This window comes from Tachyglossus aculeatus, chromosome 5, assembly GCF_015852505.1.
Source record: "Tachyglossus aculeatus isolate mTacAcu1 chromosome 5, mTacAcu1.pri, whole genome shotgun sequence".
Lineage (NCBI taxonomy): Eukaryota > Metazoa > Chordata > Mammalia > Monotremata > Tachyglossidae > Tachyglossus > Tachyglossus aculeatus.
The window spans coordinates 68,866,811-68,888,537 of record NC_052070.1 but is presented as its reverse complement, the minus strand read 5'-3'; the positions used below and the strand labels follow the sequence as shown (position 1 = coordinate 68,888,537).

The following is a 21,727-nucleotide window of genomic DNA, read 5'->3' as shown; positions in this document are numbered from 1 at the left end:
AGATAAGTGCCAGAGCTAAGATTAGAAGCCAGGTCCTCCAACTCCCAAGCTTGTGTTCTTTCCATTACGCCACGCTGCTTGAATGGACATCGAGAACGCAGTTAGCAGCAGCTGGGGTAGACCAATCATTGGAGCTTGAAAACCAATCTGGAGGACTGTAAGCTTGTTATGGGCAGGGAATGTCTCTCCTTAGTGTTATATTGTCCTCTCCCAACCAGCGCTGTGCCCACAGGAAGTGCTCAATAAATACCACTGAATGAATGAACGAAGGAGCGGGTCCTACCAGTGGATCATGCGCTCTTTCTCTGGACACCTCCAAAATATTAGGAAAATTTCAAACCATAGTCTCTCTTTGTGTCATCATTATTTCTTAAGGATATCTTTCTCACTAAACCTACTACTAGCTGAGGTAGAAACTCTTTGTTCTTTCTGGGTAGAAATCCTCTCAAGAGGATAATTTCTCCCATCACTGCTCCCACACTCAGTTCTCCTGTAATGTGAGAATTGTGTTCCTGATGAACCCCACCTTAAAGAAAACTCATTAGAGAGTGCATATCTTGCCAGGCTGTGTGCATGCTCACAGCTGTTGCTTCTGACATGGGATTCACATCTAACCAGATAGACTTGTGTTGTTGGAAAAGGGTTCCTACCTCCCCAACAACATTCTATACAAAATGCGGAGTGTTGGCATCTGCTCCAGAAGAACTGAGTGTAGTTCTTGATAGCTGTAATGATGGTACAGAGCACCTTACTAAGAGCTGGGAAAAAATACACAGGTGAAAATTAGACAGTCCCTGGCCCTCCAGGGAATCATGATCTGCGAATAAGGGAGAGGAGAGAATGACTGATGATGGACACATAAAGATGAAATGATAACAGCTGCAAAGCAAAGGCAACAACAATATAAAGCAAGGGGGATAGAGGATTGGAGTTTCAAATATCTTGCAGCTGAGTCCAACTATCACAGCAGCGGCCCTTGTCTTTCTGAGCGGGCTGCAGGAATCAAACATGGCAAAATACAGGTTGGCCACGTACCTTAATCGTTTTCACCAGATTGGCAGTGCTATTTGCGACTTCCTTTGCCGACTGAACAAAGTGCCTCTTGGCCACAGGATTGGCGGTCTTGGATGAAGCTATTCGGCAAGCATTGCACAAGGCGGAGGTGTGCTTGGCGACGATTGTAGCTGCCGACAGAACCTACGGAACAAATGTCACTGAGAACTGTAGGGTCGGGGAGGGAATAAGGACCCATCACATTAAAAGATGGACTGCTCTGGGGCACTCTCAAAATCTCGAATCCTAAATCTGCTTTTGGCCAATAACCTATGCAGTTATGGGCTAGATTGGAAGGACTCCTTTGGCAGATGGTTCAACTTATTCTCTTTTATTTTGTATATCACGGTCTTTTCCTTTAAACCCATTTTAGAGAAGCAGAAAAGAAGCAGCATGGCGTAAGGGAAAGAGCCCAGGCCTGGGAGTCAAAAGACCTGGGTTCTAATCCTGACTCCACCACTTGCCTGCTGTGTGACTTTGGACAAGTCACTTACCTTCTCAGTTACCTCATTTGTAAAATGGGGATTGGGACTGTTGACCCCACATGGACTGTGTCCAGCCTGATGAGCTTATATCTACCCTAAAGCTTAATACAGTGTCTGGCATATAGTAAGCGCTTAATAAATACCATTTAAAAATAAAATTTGCCTTGCCACGAGTCTTACAAGGCCTTTTCTCCCAAAGATGGGCTTTCCCAACCTTCATTCTTTTACCCAAAGACCCAGCCCATCTCCAGCTACTGCCACGCAAGCAGGAGCAAGCTTGGACTCTTTCATGATGATGGCTGAAGGCTGAGTCTTCTGGCTCCATCTGGCAAACACACAAAGGAGCAATTCAGTCCCTCCCACAGCTAGAGTGAGGGTGGTGATTCATTCATTCAATCATACTTATTGAGCGCTTACTGTGTGCAGAGCACTGTACTAAGCACTTGGGAAGTACAAGTCAGCAACTTATAGAGACGGTCCCTACCCAACAACGGGCTCACAGTCTAGAAGGGGAAGGCAGACAACAAAACATGTAGACAGGTGTCAAAATTGTCAGAACAAACAGAATTAAGGCTTTATGCACATCATTAACAAAATAAATAGAATAGCAAATATGTACAAGTAAAATAAATAGAGTGACAAATCAGTACAAATATATACAAGTGCTGTGGGGAGGGGAAGGAGGTAGGTGGGGGTGGGGATGGGGAGGAGGAGAGGAAAAAGGGGGCTCAGTCTGGTGGTTCTGGTTTCCTTCCGAGCTAGTTACCTGGGATGGGCTGCTGCCCGGATCCACTAGATTCTGACAAGCCATCTGGATGGCCTGGTTGGCTCTGGCGAACTGGATAGGATCCACAAGCCCCTGATGTCCTGCCTGACTGTTGGGGTCAGAAATGCCAACTAGGTAGGCAGCCTACAGCACAGGACAAAACAAAAACAACAACTCAAGATCTGCTACAGGTAGGGCAGGGGGCAGTCACATCCAACAAAGTCTTTAAGGAAACTGTATGAGAGAGACGACGTCGTGGAAAAGGTTGAGCGACAGATGAAAAAATGGGTAAGAGTTCTAATGTTGGCCAAGAGGCTGACTGAAATCCTTCCCGAATTAAAAAAAGAAAAATCACAGATTGGGTCACCATTCTGGATCATTGTTTTTGGTCAAAATATTGCATTACAGAGTCATGTATTCACCATTTGGGACGTTACTGGATTCAGCAAAGGATAGGGCTCAAACTTCTCATTCTAACCAGAAGTTCAAGTCCAGAGCAGTGACAATGCTCTTGTGAAGGTAATGTTTACCTCAGTTTTCTCACCTTGGACACAGGAATCATGACACACATAGTGCGAGATTGCTGATAATACGACCACAGAGTACTTTGCAAACTACAAGCTAAGGTGCCCCCGGGAAATCAGGACAAATACTTGGTGAGAACCACGTGCTGTGAAGCGGTAGACAGCTGGTAGAGAGAATGCCGAGTACTACACAATCTCTAAATGTCAGAAAAGCAGTCCAAGAACCTTTTCAGAAACATCCTCTACTTCTATTAAATTTCCCTAACCAGTTCTTGTACTGCTTAGACACTTGTCATGATCCAAACATAAAATAAAGCTCTTCATATCTTTGGTTCAAAAATGTGTTTTTCTACCGCGACAGCTAATTGCAAAAGAAAATGGCACTCTCAATTCTCCTAGAATACAAGAATTCTGAGCCCCGGAATACGGAAAATTAAAACGCTAGTCCATGTGTCTTGCCTGATTTTGGGCATTTAACCATTTCTTCTGACATCAGATTGCATTCTACCTAGAGAGATGTGCATGGTTAGAATGTTCCCAATTTCTTAGCCTTCTAGCCAAAATGCACAGTATAAACAAGTCATGGAAGAAATGAGTGTATTGACCAATTTCAGTCATGTAAAGAAGTTGCAATAATAGAGGTCTATATAAACAGGAATTGGGAAATTGAAATTGACACACTTAAAAAGCAGAAGCAGAGTGGCTTAATGGAAAGAGCACGGGCTTGAGAGTCAGTGGTCATGGGTTCTAATCCCAGCTCCACCACTTATCAGCTATGTGACTTTGGGCAAGTCACAATTTATCTGTGCCTCAGTTACCTCATCTGTAAAATGGGGATTTAGATTGTGAGCCCCATGTGCAACAACCCGATTACCTTGAATCTACCCCAGTGCTTAGTACAGTGCTTGGCACATAGTAAGCACTTAATAAATACCATTAAAAAACCCCCACAAATGCATGACGGGCAAACCCCAAGCAAGTCAATAACGAGTTTTTCCAGCCAAATTTAAGTTGAATGCCAAAACAAATTATTTCTTTAGAATAATTGAAACTCAGCCCCTATCATTATTGTTATATTTTCAAATGCATGAACTGAAGAATCACTAGGATGGGAGCAGTTCCATGTAATGATTGAGCGTTCTGTGCCCAGAGGGATTACCTGGGCTGCTGCTTCTGTGAGACCACAGAGAGCCTTGGAAGCAATACCCACACACTCTCCAAAAGCAAGCAAATCTCCCGTCTTGGCATTCTGAGAAATCCCTGCCATGGACTCGCCCAGGACCTGAAAAGAAGAATGAGACACTCAGTATGACCTAACTCCAACATCAGGTCACGTGAACAGAGGCCTGACCTGAACAGTGACTCAAAACAGTGTGGTCTCATGGAAAGAGGACAAGCCTGTGAGTCAGAGGATCTGGGTTCTAATCCTGCCCCACCATTTGTCTGCTGTGTGACCTTGGGCAGTTACCTCATCTGTAAAATGGGGATTAAGACTGAGCCCTATGTGGTACATGGACTGTGTTCAACTTGATTATCTTGAATCTACCCCAGTGCTTAGTATTTTGCCCGGCACATAGTGAACACTTAGCAAATACCATTAATAATAATAATAATGGCATTTGTTAAGCACTTACTATATGCCAAGCACTGTTCTAAGCTCTGGGGGGATACAAGGTAATCAGGTTGTCCCACGTGGGGCGGACAGTCTTAATCCCTATTTTACAGATGAGGTAACAGGCACAGAGAAGTTAAGTGACTTGCCCAAAGCCACACAGCTGACAAGTAGCGGAGCCAGAATTAGAACCCCTGACCTCTGACTCCCAAGCCTGTGCTCTTTCCTTTGAGCCACGCCGCTTCTCAATATTTACATTATTAATATGAAGGCCACTCACAATACAGTAGGACACAACTTTTTAATACTATTAGTTTGGGAAAGGGGCAGTGAAAGCTGCACTGTTTTACAAAAAGCAGAACTTGAAACTCATAAAAAAGAAAAAGGGAGAGAATGTCCTGGGTTATCAAGTATGTCAAGTCCACTTTAATAATAAAGATAATAATAATAACGCTATTTGTGCCAAGCACTATACTGGGGAAGATATAGGATAATCAGATCCCACATGGGGCTCACATTCTAACTAAAACAGAGAACAGGTATCTTATCCCCATTTTGCAAATGAGGAAACTGAGGCACAGAGAACTGATGTGATTTGACCAAGGTCAGACAGCAGACAAGTGGCAGGGCTGGCATTAGACTCCACGTTTTTCTGACTCCTGGGTCCGTGCTCTATGCACAGTTTTAGAATGTGAGTCTTTCCTACAGTTTGTATAAAGCTTTTCCTCAAAGGCACTTCGATTTTTACTGATAGAGCAAAAATCAGACAATACTGACCCCATTACAAAAAAGTAAGAAAGTGAAAAGTATGGGTCCAGGTGACAAAACGTACATGGTAAAATGATGGCACATGCAAACCTAGAATCTTAGTCAGTGCTTTAGCCATGAACTGGCATTTTCTTCCCCAGGAAAATAAAACTGTTGGTTGACATTTTTTTTAATATTGAAAACATCTCCATCTTTGTAGTTAGAGATGAACAAAAGCTGTCAAAACCCAAACAAAAAGCTGCCAAATAACACACACAGGGGCAAGGTAGCAAAAGGAGCTTTGGGTTTTTGTGAAATTGTGACAGGCCCAAACACGCTAACACTATGCAGCAGGGGTACTAGAGGAAGAGATAAAGCTTCAGGCTTTTTGAGCAGCCCTGAGGTAAATCAGAAGTACTTGGCTCCGCACCAAAGACATCCGCCATACCCTGTCCAAAAAAGAGAGAGCAAGGCCCACACAAAATTCACACTCCAAACTAGGAACACTTAAACCTGCTTTCCATGTGTCTTTTTCTGTTTCACTTGAGGGGGCCTTATATAATCCTGACTATTGTCTAAAGTGATGAGAAGCAGCACGGCCTAGTGGAAAGAGAACGGGCCTGGGAATCAGAGACCTGAGTTCTAATCTCGCCCTGCCATTTAATCTGCTGTGTGACCTTCGGCAAATCACAACTTCTCTGTGCCTCATTTCCCTCATCTACAAAATAGGAATTCAATACCTGTTCTCCCTCCTAATTCAACTGTGAGTCTCTTGTGGCACCTGATTAATAATAATAATAATGGCATTTATTAAGCACTTACTATGTGCAATGCACTGTTCTAAGCGCTGGGGAGGTTACAATGTGATCAGATTGTCCCACGTGGGGCTCAGTCTTAATCCCCATTTTACAGATGAGGTAACTGAGGACCAGAGAAGTTAAGTGACTTGCCCAAAGTCACACAGCTGACAATTGGCAGATCCGGGATTCGAACCCATGACCTCTGACTCCAAAGCCCGTGCTCTTTCCACTGAGCCATGCTGCTTCTCTAATTATAACTATCTGATTATTTTACATTTACTTCAATGCTTAGTACTGTGCTTGGTACATAGTAAGCAGTTGTATTAGCACTTGGAGAAACAGTGTGGCTCAGTGGAAAGAGTCCGGTCTTTGGAGTCAGAGGTCATGGGTTCAAATCCCGGCTCCCCCACTTGTCAGCTGTGTGACTTTGGGCAAGTCACTTAACTTCTCTGCGCCTCAGTTCCCTCATCTGTAAAATGGGGATTAAGACTGTGAGCCCCCCGTGGGACAACCTGATCACCTTGTAACCTCCCCAGCGCTTAGAACAGTGCTTTGCACATAGTAAGCACCTAACAAATACCATTATTATTATTACTTAATTACCACAATTATTATTATTATTAGAACACCTTCTCAAATGAAGGAACAGAGAACAGTCTGACAACTGCCCATATTCTTTATTGTCCCTTACACACCGTGACCTTCTCCATCACTCAGGGAGAGGCACGCATGCTTACCTTGGAGTTTTCCATCACGCTTTCAATGCAGTCAAAATAAGAGAGGTCACTCACGGGTTCGTTGGGATTATCAAGCATTCCTTTAATTGTCTGCAAGAAGAATGAGCAACTTCAGGACTTGATAGTATTTGAGAACGAAACAGTTGGGAAGGAAATGATGTGAACTGAACCCTGTGCTTTTGTAATGCTCCCACGAATAAAAAAGCTGCCAGGTAACTCATAATGACCTAAGGTCTGCAATAGATTTCTCTTCCACTTATACTATCCTTCAGGGCAGACTTAACAGCCCTGGAATCTAAATGCCAAATGCTCCCCGGCCCTCCCCCCCCCCCCCCCCCCCCCCCTCTAACCTTCTCCTCACCTCAAACTCTGGTCAGCCCACCCAGGAATTAGACAATGGAGTGTCAGAGTGCTAAATGGCAGACACTTTAACACTAATTGGCACCCCCTCCCCTTCCCCTCAGCCCCAGTTTATGAGCAGGCATGAGGGTCTTCGCATTTTGCCAAGAGCTGAGGCCTGGGGATTTGAGAGTCCAGCAGAATCACAGAGACAGGAAGGGGAGAATTACCAGCCCTGGAAGGGAGTTCACCTGATCTTCCCCTTCCTGAACTGTGGGTCAGGCGCTGTGCTGGAGTTGTTTATTTTGTATCTAAGTGCTTAGCACAGTAAGCACTGGGGTAGATACAAAATACACAACTTGGGCACAGTTGGAGCCACAGTAAGGAGTCAATAAACACCATCACTTTGGCCTGGGAGTCTGACCCTTCGCTTTTTACTAATTAATCAATCATATTTATTGAGCGCTTACTGTGTGCAGAGCACTGTACTAAGCGCTTGGGAAATACAAGTTGGCAACATAATCTATAATCTATACTAATCTATTCTTGAGAAGTAGAGTGGCTTGGTGAAAACCAGTACAGGCTCCGGGAGCCAGCGTTTCTAATATTGGCTCCACCACCTGCCTGCTGTGTGACCTTGGGCAAGTACCAACTTTTCATAGACTCAGTTGACGCACCTGTAAAACGGTGATTAAATACCATGGACTGTCCAGGTGGATTTAAGATGCTGCTTATCATCTCAGAAGAACCATCCAACCTGAGTCCTTCCGGTGTCTTTTGCCTCTCCATTGTGCTGCTCGGGAAGCTCTGTGCCCAGTGAGTTGCCCGCATGGACTTAAAAGCCTCTGTAAATCATGCCAGCATGCTCACTCTGCCTCCACCTCTCCGTCACAGCTCTTGGGGCTCTACTCCAGGCATGCTCTGGGCACAGCAGGCCACCTGTGTGGACTTAAACCTCTGTATAACTGGTATTTTTAAGCACTTCCCATGTGCCAGTGCTATGTACTAAGTGCTGGGGTGCATACAAGCAAATCGGGTTGCCAGAGACCTCTCCACCCGCATCCTCTCCAGGCCTGTGCCTCTCCATTGCAGCTCTGGAGGTTCTGCTCTCAGCATGCCCTGTGCATGGAGAGTCACCTACGTGGACTTAATTTGCACCAATCAGACCTCTCCACCTGATGCCTATCTCCTCAGTACTCACTGTTGTCCACCAGCTGACTTGGCATGACTGACTCCATCTTGTGCATGCCAACAGTAACCCTCCATTTTGTGCAGACCAAAAGCACTCCAGTGTGTGCAAGGCTATATTATTAACCAAAGTGGCTCCACTCTGTCCGGGATGTCCCCATCCTGTGCTGACCGTTATCTCCTGATAACATCCTGATAACAGGGATTTTGACACTAACCAAACCACGACAAAGGGCTGTAATTTAACTCAGGATCTAGGAATGCCAAGGTTTCAGGTCGTAGCAGGAGCGCGGGAATCCTTTGTGTAGCTCGGAAGGAGCAGCTGCGATCAGGGCTGCTTGTCATTCGTACTTCTCTCGGGAGGTGAACGGGTGAGCAGTCAAACTTCCTACCCTTCCTGCTCTATCTGAACTCATGTCTCTGAATTATTTTTCCTATCTGCGTCACCACCTTGGGTTCTCGAACCCTGCGGCCGATTTACACTGGTTAACTTATTTTGCACCCTATTTTTCGATAACACCCACCACACCCCACAGTACCTCAGGACCCTCGGCTTCCTCCTCTATCGGGCTACCCCACTGCCTGCCCTGGATCTAGCATCAGCTCTCCTCTGTGGCACCGAGGGGACTCCATCCCAACCTGCCTTCCACCACCAACGAGGCACAGGAAAGTAGCCGCAGCCTTGTACTGCCTCCACAAAACCTTCGGGAAGCTGCGACAGCTCCTGCTGTAGTTAGTGCTCACTGTAGCTGGGGAGGAGTCTGACACCTGTTACTCTAGCCACAGTAACCTACTGATCTTTGCTTTGTCCTTATGATTTCTTAGTGTTTTGTTTCAGTTCTCCCTATATAAATGTTGGCAGGCTCCCCTGTACATTATCATTTTTAGACTGTGAGCCCCTGAGGGACAGGCATCATATCTAATTTGCACCTGTGTATTTTTTCCCTGCACTTAGTTCAGTGTTCTGCACAGAGCATGCACTTAATACTTAGTTTTTGTTTTGTGATATTTAAGGACTTAGTCTGTGCCCGACTGAGCCCCCTTTTTCCTCTCCTCCTCCCCATCCCCCCCACCCTAACTCTTTCCCCTCCCTACAGCACCTGTATATATGTTTGTACAGATTTATTACTTTATTTTACTTGTATATATTTACTATTCTATTTATTTTGTTAATGGTATGCATCTAGCTTTACTTCTATTTATTCTGATGACTTGACACCTGTCCACATGTTTTGTTTTGTTTGCTGTCTGTCTCCCCCTTCTAGACTGTCAGCCCATTGTTAGGTAGGGACCACCTCTGTATGTTGCCAACTTACTGCTTACTTAGTGCAGTGCACTGTACTAAGCACTTGGGAAGTACAAGTTAACAACATGTATATTGTTGGCCCCTACCCAACAATGGGCTCAAACTCTAGAAGGGGGAGACAGACAACAAAACAAAACATGTGGTCAGGTGTCAAGTCATCAGAATAAATACAGGTAAAGCTAGATGCACATCATTGACAAAATAAATAGAACGTCCTCTCCTGGTTCTTCTCTCATCTCTCCGGCCATTCATTCGCAGTCTCCTTTGCGGGCTCCTCCTCCCCCTCCCATCCCCTTACTGTAGAGGTTCCTCAAGGGTCGGTTCTTGGCCCCCTTCTGTTCTCTTATCTACACTAACTCCCTTGGTGAACTCATTCGCTCCCAAGGCTTCAACTATCATCTCTTCGCTGATGACACCCAATTCTACATCTCTGCCCCTCTCTCTCTCCCTCCCTTCAGGCTCAGGTCTCCTCCTGCCTTCAGAACACCTCCATCTGGATGTCTGCCCACCATCTAAATCTCAATATGTCCAAGACTGAACTCCTTATCTTCCCTCCCAAACCCTGCCCTCTCCCTGACTTTCCTGTCACTGAAGATGGCACAACCATCCTTCCCATCTCACAAGCCCGCAACCTTGGTGTCATCCTTGACTCCGCTCTCTCGTTCACCCCTCACATCCAATCCATCACCAAAACCTGCTGGTCTCACCTCCGCAACATCATCAAGATCCGCCCTTTCCTCTCCATCCAAACAGCTACCCTGCTTATTTAATCTCTCATTCTATCCCGACTGGAATACTGCATCAGCCTCCTCTCTGATCTCCCATCCTCCTGTCTCTCCCTACTTCAGTCTATACTTCACTCTGCTGCCCGGATTGTCTTTGTCCAGAAACGCTCTGGGCATGTTACTCCCCTCCTCAAAAATCTCCAGTGGCTACCAGCCAACCTACGCATCAGGCAAAAACTCCTCACCCTTGGCGTCAAGGCTGTCCATCACCTCGCCCCCTCCTACCTCACCTCCCTTCTCTCCTTCTACAGCCCAGCCCGCACCCTCTGCTGCTAACCTCCTCACTGTACCTCATTATTATTATTATTATTATTATTATTATTATTATTATTATTATTATTACTAAGTTCAGGGATAGGTACCAGCTAATCAGGTTGGACATAGTCCATGACCCACATGGGGCTCACAGTCTTAATCCCCATTTTACAGATGAGGTAACTGAGCAAAGAAAAGTTAAGTGACTTGCCCAAAGTCACACAGCAAGCATGAAGAAGAGCTGGGATTAGAACCCAGGCCCTTCTGACTCCAGGCCCATGTTCTATCCACTGAGCATCCTGCTTCTCTCTCTTCTGTTCTCCCTTCACTTAGACTGTGAGCTTCACGTGGGACAGGGACGGTGACTGACCTGATTATCTTGTAATTACCCCAGTGCTCACTGCAGTGCTTGGCACACAGCAGCACTTAAGAAATACCACAATAATTATATTCTTGAGAGAAATTGATCATGGAAGCTAGGATTTAAGTTTCACTTATCAAATAACTTGAAGGCAAATCTTGGGGGTGGAACTGTCCTTAAATTTCTAAATCATCAGTAGTAGCAGTGGTATTTATTGACCACCTACTGACTGCAATGACTGTACTAACATTCTTGAATTTTTCTTAGACCGTTTTTTCCAAATCCTTATTAAAAGCACATCTCCAAGAGGCCTTCTCTAAGCCCTCATTTCCTCTTCTCTCACTCTCTTATGAGTTGCCCTCATACTTGGATGATGATGGTATTTGTTAAGTACTTACTATGTGCCAAGCACTGTTCTAAGCACTGGGGTAGATACAGGGTAAGCAGGTTGTCCCATGTGGGGCTCACAGTTTTAAGAATAATAATAATGATGATGATGATGGTATTTGTTAAGCATTTACTATGTGCCAAGCACTGTTCTAATCGCTGGGGTCTACACGCACTCCCTTGGTGACCTCATTTGCTCCCACGGCTTCAACTATCATCTCTACGCTGATGACACCCAGATCTACATCTCTGCCCCTGCTCTCTCCCCCTCTCTCCAGGCTCACATCTCCTCCTGCCTTCAGGACATCTCCATCTGGATGTCTGCCCGCCACCTAAAGCTCAACATGTCGAAGATTGAACTCCTTGTCTTCCCTCCCAAACCTGGCCCTCTCCCTGACTTTCCCATTTCTGTTGATGGCACTACCATCCTTCCCATCTCACAAGCCCGCAACCTTGGTGTCATCCTCGACTCCGCTCTCTCATTCACCCCTCACATCCAAGCCGTCACCAAAACCTGCCGGTCTCAGCTCCGCAACATTGCCAAGATCCGCCCTTTCCTCTCCATCCATACCGCTACCCTGCTCATTCAAGCTCTCATCCTATCCCGTCTGGACTACTGCATCAGCCTTCTCTCTGATCTCCCATCCTCGTGTCTCTCCCCACTTCAATCCATTCTTCATGCTGCTGCCCGGATTACCTTTGTCCAGAAATGCTCTGGGCATGTTACTCCCCTCCTCAAAAATCTCCAGTGGCTACCAATCAATCTGCGCACCAGGCAGAAACTCCTCACCCTGGGCTTCAAGGCTGTCCATCACCTCGCCCCCTCCTACCTCATCTCCTTTCTCTCCTTCTACAGCCCACCCCGCACCCTCCGCTCCTCTGCTGCTAATCTCCTCATCGTGCCTCGTTCTCGCCTGTCCCGCCATCGACCCCCGGCCCACGTCATCCCCCGGGCCTGGAATGCCCTCCCTCTGCCCATCCGCCAAGCTAGCTCTCTTCCTCCATTCAAGGCCCTACTGAGAGCTCACCTCCTCCAGGTGGCCTTCCCAGACTGAGCCCCTTCCTTCCTCTCCCCCTCGTCCCCCTCTCCATCCCCCCCATCTTACCTCCTTCCCTCCCCCACAGCACCTGTATATATGTTTGTACATATTTACTACTCTATTTTACTTGTACATATCTATTCTATTTATTTTATTTTGTTAGTATGTTTGGTTTTGTTCTCTGTCTCCCCCTTTTAGACTGTGAGCCCACTGCTGGGTAGGGACTGTCTCTATATGTTGCCAACTTGTACTTCCCAAGCGCTTAGTACAGTGCTCTGCACACAGTAAGCGCTCAATAAATACAATTGATGATGATTGATGATGATGATGGGGTAGATACAGGGTAAGCAGGTTGTCCCACGTGGGGCTCACAGTTTTAAGAATAATAATGATGATGATGATGGTATTTGTTAAGCATTTACTATGTGCCAAGCACTGTTCTAAGAGCTGGGGTAGATACAGGATAAGCTGGTTGTCCCACGTGGGGCTCACAGTTTTAAGAATAATAATAATAATGATGATGATGGTATTTGTTAAGTGCTTACTATGTGCAAAGCACTGTTCCAAGCATTGGGGTAGATTCAGGGCTTTGCACCCTTTCTTTATTCACCCCTTCCTCAGCCCCAAAGGACTTTATGTACATATCCACAATTTATTTATTTATATCAATGTCTGTCTCCCGAACTAGATGGAAACTCCTTGTGAGCAGGGAATGCATCCACCAACTCTGATATACTGCACCCTCCCAAGCACTTAGTATAGTGCTCTGTACATATTAAGCACTCAGTATATATGACTGAGTGATGGATAGATAGCTAGATAGATAGAACATGAATGAAGGTCTAAATTCAAGTGGAATCTTGGTTCTGTATTTCTCAATAAGGACACCCATCCACAAGGACTCATGAACAAAGTTCAACAGCCTTCACAGTGAGCTAAGATCTGGTCACTGCTAACATATGGTGGAAGGGAACTCAAAGCCCTGAAGTAAAGGACAAACTTGGCTTTGTTTCCTACACCTCTTTCCTGGGCAGTGAGAAATTACTGTAACTGTTGGAGCTAATCACTGCAAGGAGCCCTTCAGAATCTCACAGAACTCACCAGCTCTGTTCACAATGCCTCAGTGCAGCCATATAATGACATTTATTAAGCGCTTACTATGTGCAAAGCACTGTTCTAAGCACTGGGGAGGTTACAAGGTGATCAGGTTGTCCCATGGAGGGCTCACAGTCTTAATCCCCATTTTAAAGATGAGGTAACTGAGGCACAGAGAAGTTAAGTGACTTGCCCAAAGTCACACAGCTGACAATTGGCAGAGCCAGGATTTGAGACTTTGACTCCAAAGCCTGTGCTCTTTCCACTAAATCATGCTGCTTCTCTAATGTTAAAGACACCCGTGTAGCCTAGCTGTTGAAAAGCCAGGAGGATTTTTTCCAAATTGTTCAATTCCAAGGTGGAAGCAATTGGGCTCTTCAGCTAGGCATGAAAGAGAAAAGGGAAGGGGTAAAAAAAATAGCTGCATTTCACAAGCATGTTCATTATCGCTGATTGAGTCCTGACATTATCAATCCATCAATCATACTTACTGACACTTACTATGTGGAGGGCATTGTACTAAGCGTTTGGGAGGGTACAATACAAAAGAATTAGCAGACAAGTTCCCTGCCCATAACAAGTTTACAGCGTAGTTTCATTGGCAATGAAACATCAATTATCTTTGATCATCAAATGGAATCACAATGCATCTTTATTAGCAAAGTATGCACCTAATAATAATAATTATGGTATGATAATCAATAATAAAGGAAGTAATGGCCAAGAAATATGCCAAAGTTAATGTTAGGAAGCTTTGCTAGGAAGACCCTGGAAAATGTCACGAACTGTGCTGATGCAACAATTGCCACAAAAATACAAATTGTCAATGCTATGGTGTTTCCAGTGACAATATATGGATCCAAAAGCTGGACAGTGAAAAAACAGGATAGAAAGAACATCAATTCCTTTGAAATGTGGCGTTGGAAAAGGCTTTTACGAATACTATGGACTGCCTGAAAAACAAATGGATTTTAGAGCAAATTAAACCCAAGTGGTTTTTGGAAGGCCAAATAGCTCGACTTAGATTAGCATATTTTGGACACATAATCAGGAGGACTAATTCTCTGGAGAAGACACTAATGCTAGGAAAAGTCCAGGGAAAATGTGGAAGGGGTAGACCAGCAGCTAGATGGACAGAGACCATAACAACGATAACTGAAGAACCGCTAGAAAGGTTGCGGATTATGGCAGAGAGGACATTCTGGAGAAAGTATATCCATGGAGTTGCTATGAATAAGAAATGACTCAATGGTACTTAATAATAATAACAACTTAAGTACTTACTATGTGCCAAGCACTGTTCTAAGCACTGAGGTAGGTATATGTTAATCAGGTTGGACACAGTCCCTGTCTCACATAGGGCTCAAATTCTTAATCCCTGTTTTACAGATGAGGTAACTGAGGTCCAGAGAAGTGAAGTGACTTGCCCAAGGTCACACAGCAGACATGTGGTGGAGCCGGGATTAGAACCCATGACCTAGGCCCGTGCTCTAACCATTAAGCCACGCTGCATACCTATGGACACAAAGTGTAGCAGTTCGATTCAAGGCAAGTGCAAATCAACTATATTTTTTCACTTCTATGACTTCACCCAACCGATATTACACTTTGGTCAGGATCATCTTATAGTAAGAGTAATCAAAATACTTTGTGTTTTTATAGCACCTTGATTTTTTCCAAAAACCTTTCTCATCATTTACCTTATTTTTTTGTTTTACGGTATGTGCCAGGCACTGTATTAAGCACTGAAACAGATACAAGTCAATCAGGTTGGAGATAGTCCCTGTCCCACCTGAGGGTTTACAGTCTTAATCCCTGTTTCACAGGTGAGGTAACCGAGGCCCAGAGAAATGAAGTGACTCACCCAGAGTCACACAGCAGATAAGTGCTGGAGACGGCATTGGAACCCAGGTCCTTCTGGTTCCCAGGCCTGTGCTCTATCCACTAAGCCACGCGGCTTCTCAATTTGTGTCAGAGTCCCCTTGAGATTAGGAGCCTGCCACTATTAACATGAGGACCATACTCCCTGACTCCCTGGAACTGTGTTTCATTGATACTGAAATGCCCACAGAATGGCCCTGAGTTTTATTCCTGCCATCATTTAGCCGGCAGTGGCACCTCTTCCAGGTGAGTTTAAATAATCCCAGTTTTCCCCTAAACCTGACTCAGCTGGCACTACAGCCAAGGGCAAGTGGAGAAAATCACATTACCTTCTTGCAGATCTAGCACCTCCATTCCAAATAAATATTAACTAATTTTACCCTAGGTATGACTGTTGCTGAACCACCTTCAGGTTTCTTTAGTAATTCCCCATTTGATGAAATGAAGGAAAGATGGAAAGCCTAGACAGCCGAGGCGAAAGAGCTAGGGAAGGGGAGCCAGGAGAATCAGGTTCTCGACTCAGCTCTGCCCCTGGATGCCATGGGAAACTCACTTTAAGTTCCTTGGGTCTGTGTCCTCATCTATAAAGAAGGCATAACACACTTTCTCTTTTTACCTCTTAATTTGGGTTGTTGTTGTTACCTAATATCCCCTCCCAGAATTTGGCACATAATAATAATTGCTTACTATTAGTATAAATAAGGACAATAAATATAATGAATTAAAAAGAAAAAGTAGCTTGGTGAAAAGAGCATGGGCTTGGGGGACAGAAGATCTGGGTTCTAATCCTGACTCTGACACTTGTTTGCTTCGTGACTTTGGGCAAGCCACTTACTGTCTCTGTGCTTCAGTTACCTCATCTGTAAAATGGGGATTAAGAGTGAGAGTCCTATATGGGGTAGGGACTATGTCCCACCTGATTATCTTGGAGCTACTCCAATGGTTAGTACAATGCCTAGTACGTAGAAAGTGCTTAACGGATACCATTACAAAAAAAACGAGTTTCTAATTTCAGTAATGTCACATGCCTGCTGCATGACTTTGGGTGAGTCACTTGACTTCTCTGGGCTTCAGTTTCCTCATCTGTAAAATGGGGATTAAGATTGTGAGCCTCATGTGGGACAGGGACTGATTAACTTGTACCCACTCCAGCCCTTTGTACAGTGCCTGGCACACAGTAAGGGCTTACCAAATGCCAGAGTTGTTAGTATTACACAATGCCCCATGTGGGACAGGGATCGTGTCCAACTTGATTATCTTGTATCTTGCCCAATGCCTAGGATAGTGCTTGGCACATAATAAACATTTAATTAAGCAAAGTGGTCTAGTGGAAAGAGCCTGAGCCTGAGAGTCAGAGGAGTTCTGCCACATGCCTGCTGTATGACTCTGAGCAAATCACTTCTCTTTCCTACTTTTCTCCATCTAGACCCACTCTCTGGGAAAACTCATTCGCTCACACGGCTTCAACTATTACCTCTATGCTGATGACACCCAAATCTACATCTCCAGCACTGCTCTCTCTCCCTCGCTGCTGTCACGCACTTCCTCCTGTCTTCAAGACATCTCTATTTGGATGTCCTCCCATCACCTAAAACTTAATATGACTAAAACTGAACTTCTTATCTTTCCAAACCCAAACCTGTCTTCCCACTCACTTTCCCATCACTGTTGACAGCACCACCATTATTCCTGTCTCACAAACCCATAACCTTGGGATTATCCTTAATTCCCCTCTTATTCCACCCACATATTCAAGCCTTCACTAAATCCTGTCAGTTCTACCCTCACAAAACTGCCAAGATCCACCCCGTCGTCTCTGTCCAAACTATTATCACATTAATGCAAGCTCTTATCCTATCCACCTTAATTACTGTACCAGCTTCTTTGCTGACCTCCCCGCTTCCTGTCTTTCCCCACTCCAGTCAATACTCCATTCTTCTGCCCAAATCATTTTCCTTCAAAAACGTTCAATGTTTCCCTACTCCTCAAGAAACTCCAGTGGTTGCCCATCCACCTCTGCATCGAACAAAAACTCCTCACCATTGGCTTTAAAGCACTTCATCACTATGTCCCCTCCTACCTCACCTCACTAACTTTTCTACTACAACCCAGCCCACACACTTCATTCCTCTAATGCTAACCTTCTCATTGTACCCCGATCTCGTCTATCTTGCCGCTGGCCTCTCGCCCGCATCCTACCTCTGGTCTGGAACGCCCTCCCTCGTATCAGACAGATCATTGCTCTCCCCCACTTCAAAACCTTCCTGAAGGCATATCTCTTCCAAGAAGCCTTCCCTGATTAAGCCCTCTTCCCCTCTTCTCCCACTTCCTTCTGTGCCACTCTTACTTGCTCCTTCATTCATACACTCATTCATTCAATCGTACTTATTGAGCACTTACTGGGTGCAGAGCACTGTACTACGCGCTTGGGAAGTACAAGTCATGTTGCCGACAGTAACTAAGCGCTTAATAAATACGATTGATTGATTGATTATAGAGACGGTCCCTACCCAACAATGGGCTCACAGTCTAGAAGGGGGAGACAGACAACAAAACAAAACATGTAGAAACCATAATGTTATGGCTTCAATAAAATATAGTAGGAAGAAATCCATTATGTACTACTAGTAAAGGAAGTTACTTTGCTTCCCAAGTTCCACCGTGACCTCTGGTGTGTTGTGATAGATAACTCAAATTAACCCAACCACTTTTGGGCATTAGCTTTTAGACTAGGTTTGCAATCCAGGCATCTGCGGGTTTTTCCATTGTTGTTTTTGTTTGCTTAGTGTAATCACACATACATTAGTCATTAAGACTAACTACATTTCATTTGTCAATGTCAATACCGCACTTTGGTTTTTTGTTTGGTTTAGTGTTAAGGTACTTCTACAAGTCATAAAGACTGCAAACACTTGTCAATAGCAGTTTCGTTTTTTGTTTGGGTTAGTGTAAACCGCACTTTGGTTTTTTGATGGTTTAGTGTTAAGGTACTTCTACTAGTCATAAAGACTACAAACACTTGTCAATATCAGTACTGCATTTTGTTTTTTGTTTGGGTTACTGTAAAGTGGAGTATTCATTCATTTATTCAATCGTATTGAGCACTTACTGTGTGCAGAGCACTGTACTAAGTGCTTGGGAAGTACAAGTTGGCAACAGATACAGATTGACCCTACCCAAAAACGGGCTCACAGTCTAGAAGGGGGAGACAGACAACAAGACAAAACATGTGGACAGGTGTCAAGTCGTCAGAACAAACAGAAATAAAGCTAGATGCACATCAATAACAAAATAAATAGAATAGTCAATATGGACAAGTAAAATAAATAGACTAATAAATCTGTACAAACATATATACAGGTGCTGTGGGGAGGGGAAGGAGGTAGGGTGGGGGGGGATGGGGAGGGGAAAAGGGGGGCTCAGTCTGGGAAGGCTTCCTGGAGGTGAGCTCTCAGTAGGGCTTTGAAGGGAGGAAGAGAGCTAGCTTGGTGGATGTGTGAAGGGAGGGCATTCCAGGCCAGGGGGAGGACGTGGGCCGGGGGTCGACAGCGGGACAGGCAAGAATGAGGCACAGTGAGGAGGTTAGCAGCAGAGGAGCAGAGGGTGCAGGCTGGGCTGTAGAAGGAAAGAAGGGAGGTGAGGTAGGAGGGGGCGAGGTGATGGACAGCCTTGAAGCCGAGAGTGAGGAGTTTTTGCTTAATGCATAGGTTGAATGGTAGCCACTGGAGATTTTTGAGGAGGGGAGTAACATGCCCAGAGCGTTTCGGCACAAGGATGATCCGCGCAGCAGCACTAGTCAATGACTGTTGACATTTATCAGTATCAATACTTGCACTAGCTGCCAGACTACATTGCACTTTGGAAGAAATTCTTACAGTCAGGTTTACACTCCTTTCAACTCAAATGTTGAAAGGTGTAGAACCCTGCCAACCATCCAGAACCATCAATTGGCTCCGTCAGGTCACCAGCCTGGCTCCAGACAACTGTTCGTTGGAACTTGGGAAGAAGAGGTTTTCTGGAGCTAACTCAGCTTTTCCTGCAGAGCAATAATGATAATAATAATAATGATTATGGTATTTGTTAAGTGCTTCCTTTGTGCCAGGCACTGTACTACGTGCTGGGGTGGATACAAGCAAATCAGGTGGGACAGAATTCCTGTCCCACATGGGGCTCCCAGTCTCAACCCCCATTTTACAGACGAGGGAACTGAAGCACAGAGAGGTCAAGTGACTTGTGAAAGGTCACCCAGCAGACAAGTGGCAGAGCCAGGATTTGAAAGAATCCTCCCTCCCATCCCCAGAGCAAATATGTATATATCTGTAATTTATTCATTTATATTAATGACTGTCTTCCCTGCTACACTGTGAGCTTGCTGTGGGCAGGAATGTGTCTGTTGTTATATTGTATTTTCAAAGCACTTAGTACAGTGCTTTGCACACAGTAAGCACTCAATAAATACAACTGAACGAATGAATTTACCAGTGCCTCAATTTCCTCATCTGTAAAATGGGGATTCAATCTCTGTTCTCCTTCCTACATAGACAGTGAGTCCTATGTGGGACCTGATGAATTTGCATCTACCTCAGCGCTTAGTAGCAGGCTTGACACATAGTAAGCACTTTAACAAATATTGCAACTATTATTATGAATACCACAATCATAAAGAACAAAAATAACTGAAGGTGAATAGTCCTCTAAAAAAATGGAAGAGAAACACAGATTCAGAGATTCCGAAGTGGAAAGATCATTCCACAGAATAATACCTCTAATTCCCTGAGTGCGTTGTCACATTCCTTCTGCCCAGGTGCTTGCTGGGTACACAGGGTGATGAGCTGATTAATGCTCTCTGTCACAGCTCTAGAAGGAAAACCAAGAAAATAATTGGGTAAAGACAGACTTGAACCACCTTAAATTTTGCCTTTTACACTGGAGAAAATTCAGCTCTCTCCTCTACATTTAGTCCTGAATATTCATCGCTCCATCTAAACCAGATGATGAGATACAAAACACCCCTAGGAAATGCATTCTGGCAGGAACCAAAGTGAGATGTTCTTCAAATTCTCCAACCTGCAGAAATGGCACGGTAACTTTACCATTAGGTCCGATGGCCTCGGCATTTGCACTTTTTATCTAATATCAAGTTTATTATTTTAAACACAGACTTGCCTGCTTCATTAGATTACAAACTCCTTGGGAGCAAGGATCAACGTGCTGGCAGTAATCCAATAATACAGGCGTTGTATTCTTAAAGAGCTCCCCTTTGAGGAGAAATCGTTATTTAGAGCTCACACCTTGACTGCCACTATGCACAGTCATTTCTTCTGACACCTCATCGTGTTCTATGTCCCTCAATTCTTCAACAGTATTTGTTTGATCCACAATGCAGAGTGAAAGCCCCTATTATGGCTGAACTGACTACATTCTTTTGAACACCCCACTGTGCATAACACAGCACTCAGCCAGAGACTAACAGGGATGAAAATCCACAATTGCCAATACTATCCTTGATGAAATCCTGATTGAACATATTGGACTAGGGAACAGATAAAAGCCAAGGCACCCTTCTGAAGCAATCTAGACGCTCTTCTGTTTTACTGTCTTAGTTAGACTGAGGGTATATCTTCATGCCAAAATGCTGTGAACTTGACTGGGACCAAGATGGGTCACCATTAAATTTCAATGGGACCGCTCTGTTTTTGAGACTGATTGGATGAAATCTTGGTTTAGTGAATAAAGCAATGGTTCTTTGAAAAGGGTGGGGCCCCAAAGAAAATTATTCTGCAATCTGAAGACTCCAAGAATGAACAAACAGCCAGAATGACAGCCAATATCTAAGTCACTTCTGGTCATTGCTAAGACTTGTGTCTCTTTAAAAATGCAGATTCCTAAGTGCAAATGGCTATTCTTTAATAGAAGCATAAGGATAAATGAGTTTCAATAAAGTTTCAAATAGCAAGGAGATCACATTAATACTGATTTCCTCTCCTGATTTACAAGATCTTAATTAGGCTTTTCTGAATGCCTTAGAGACACTGTAAACAGCTATTAATGTTCCTCATTGCACTTGAATTTAAAATATGCACTTTTCCTTAATACATACACGCATGGCGGAGCTGTCCATCACCCCCCGCCAGACGCTCTGCAAGAATGGTGGCCTCGGAGCAGAGGTCCCAATTAATGTTAGGCTGGGCTCTGCTCAGGTAACAGAGGAAGTGGCTCCTCAATGTAATGGAACTCTGCTAGAAAGGGCCTGACGAGGAAACAACGAGGAGCCTCTGGATCCTGAGAGATGAAATCCTGTCAGACTCACAGGTAAAGAGAACTAAACCCTTTCAGGCCTCAGAAAGCAGGGGAGATAGTTTCCCA

General features: G+C 44.6%; 1 protein-coding gene across 2 annotated transcripts in view; it reads right to left on the bottom strand.

Annotated features, from left to right (window-relative positions):
• The window catches only part of TLN2 (talin 2), a 664,294-nt gene that overhangs the window by 121,188 nt on the left and 521,379 nt on the right, over positions 1 to 21,727 (bottom strand). For both annotated transcript variants that reach the window (XM_038746479.1, XM_038746480.1), the window contains 5 exons: positions 20,125 to 20,218; positions 6,725 to 6,814; positions 3,988 to 4,110; positions 2,305 to 2,448; positions 1,036 to 1,197 (listed from right to left, as the gene is read on the bottom strand). In XM_038746479.1, the coding sequence (XP_038602407.1) occupies positions 1,036 to 1,197; positions 2,305 to 2,448; positions 3,988 to 4,110; positions 6,725 to 6,814; positions 20,125 to 20,218 (613 nt within the window). The remainder of the gene's footprint in view (positions 1 to 1,035; positions 1,198 to 2,304; positions 2,449 to 3,987; positions 4,111 to 6,724; positions 6,815 to 20,124; positions 20,219 to 21,727) is intronic.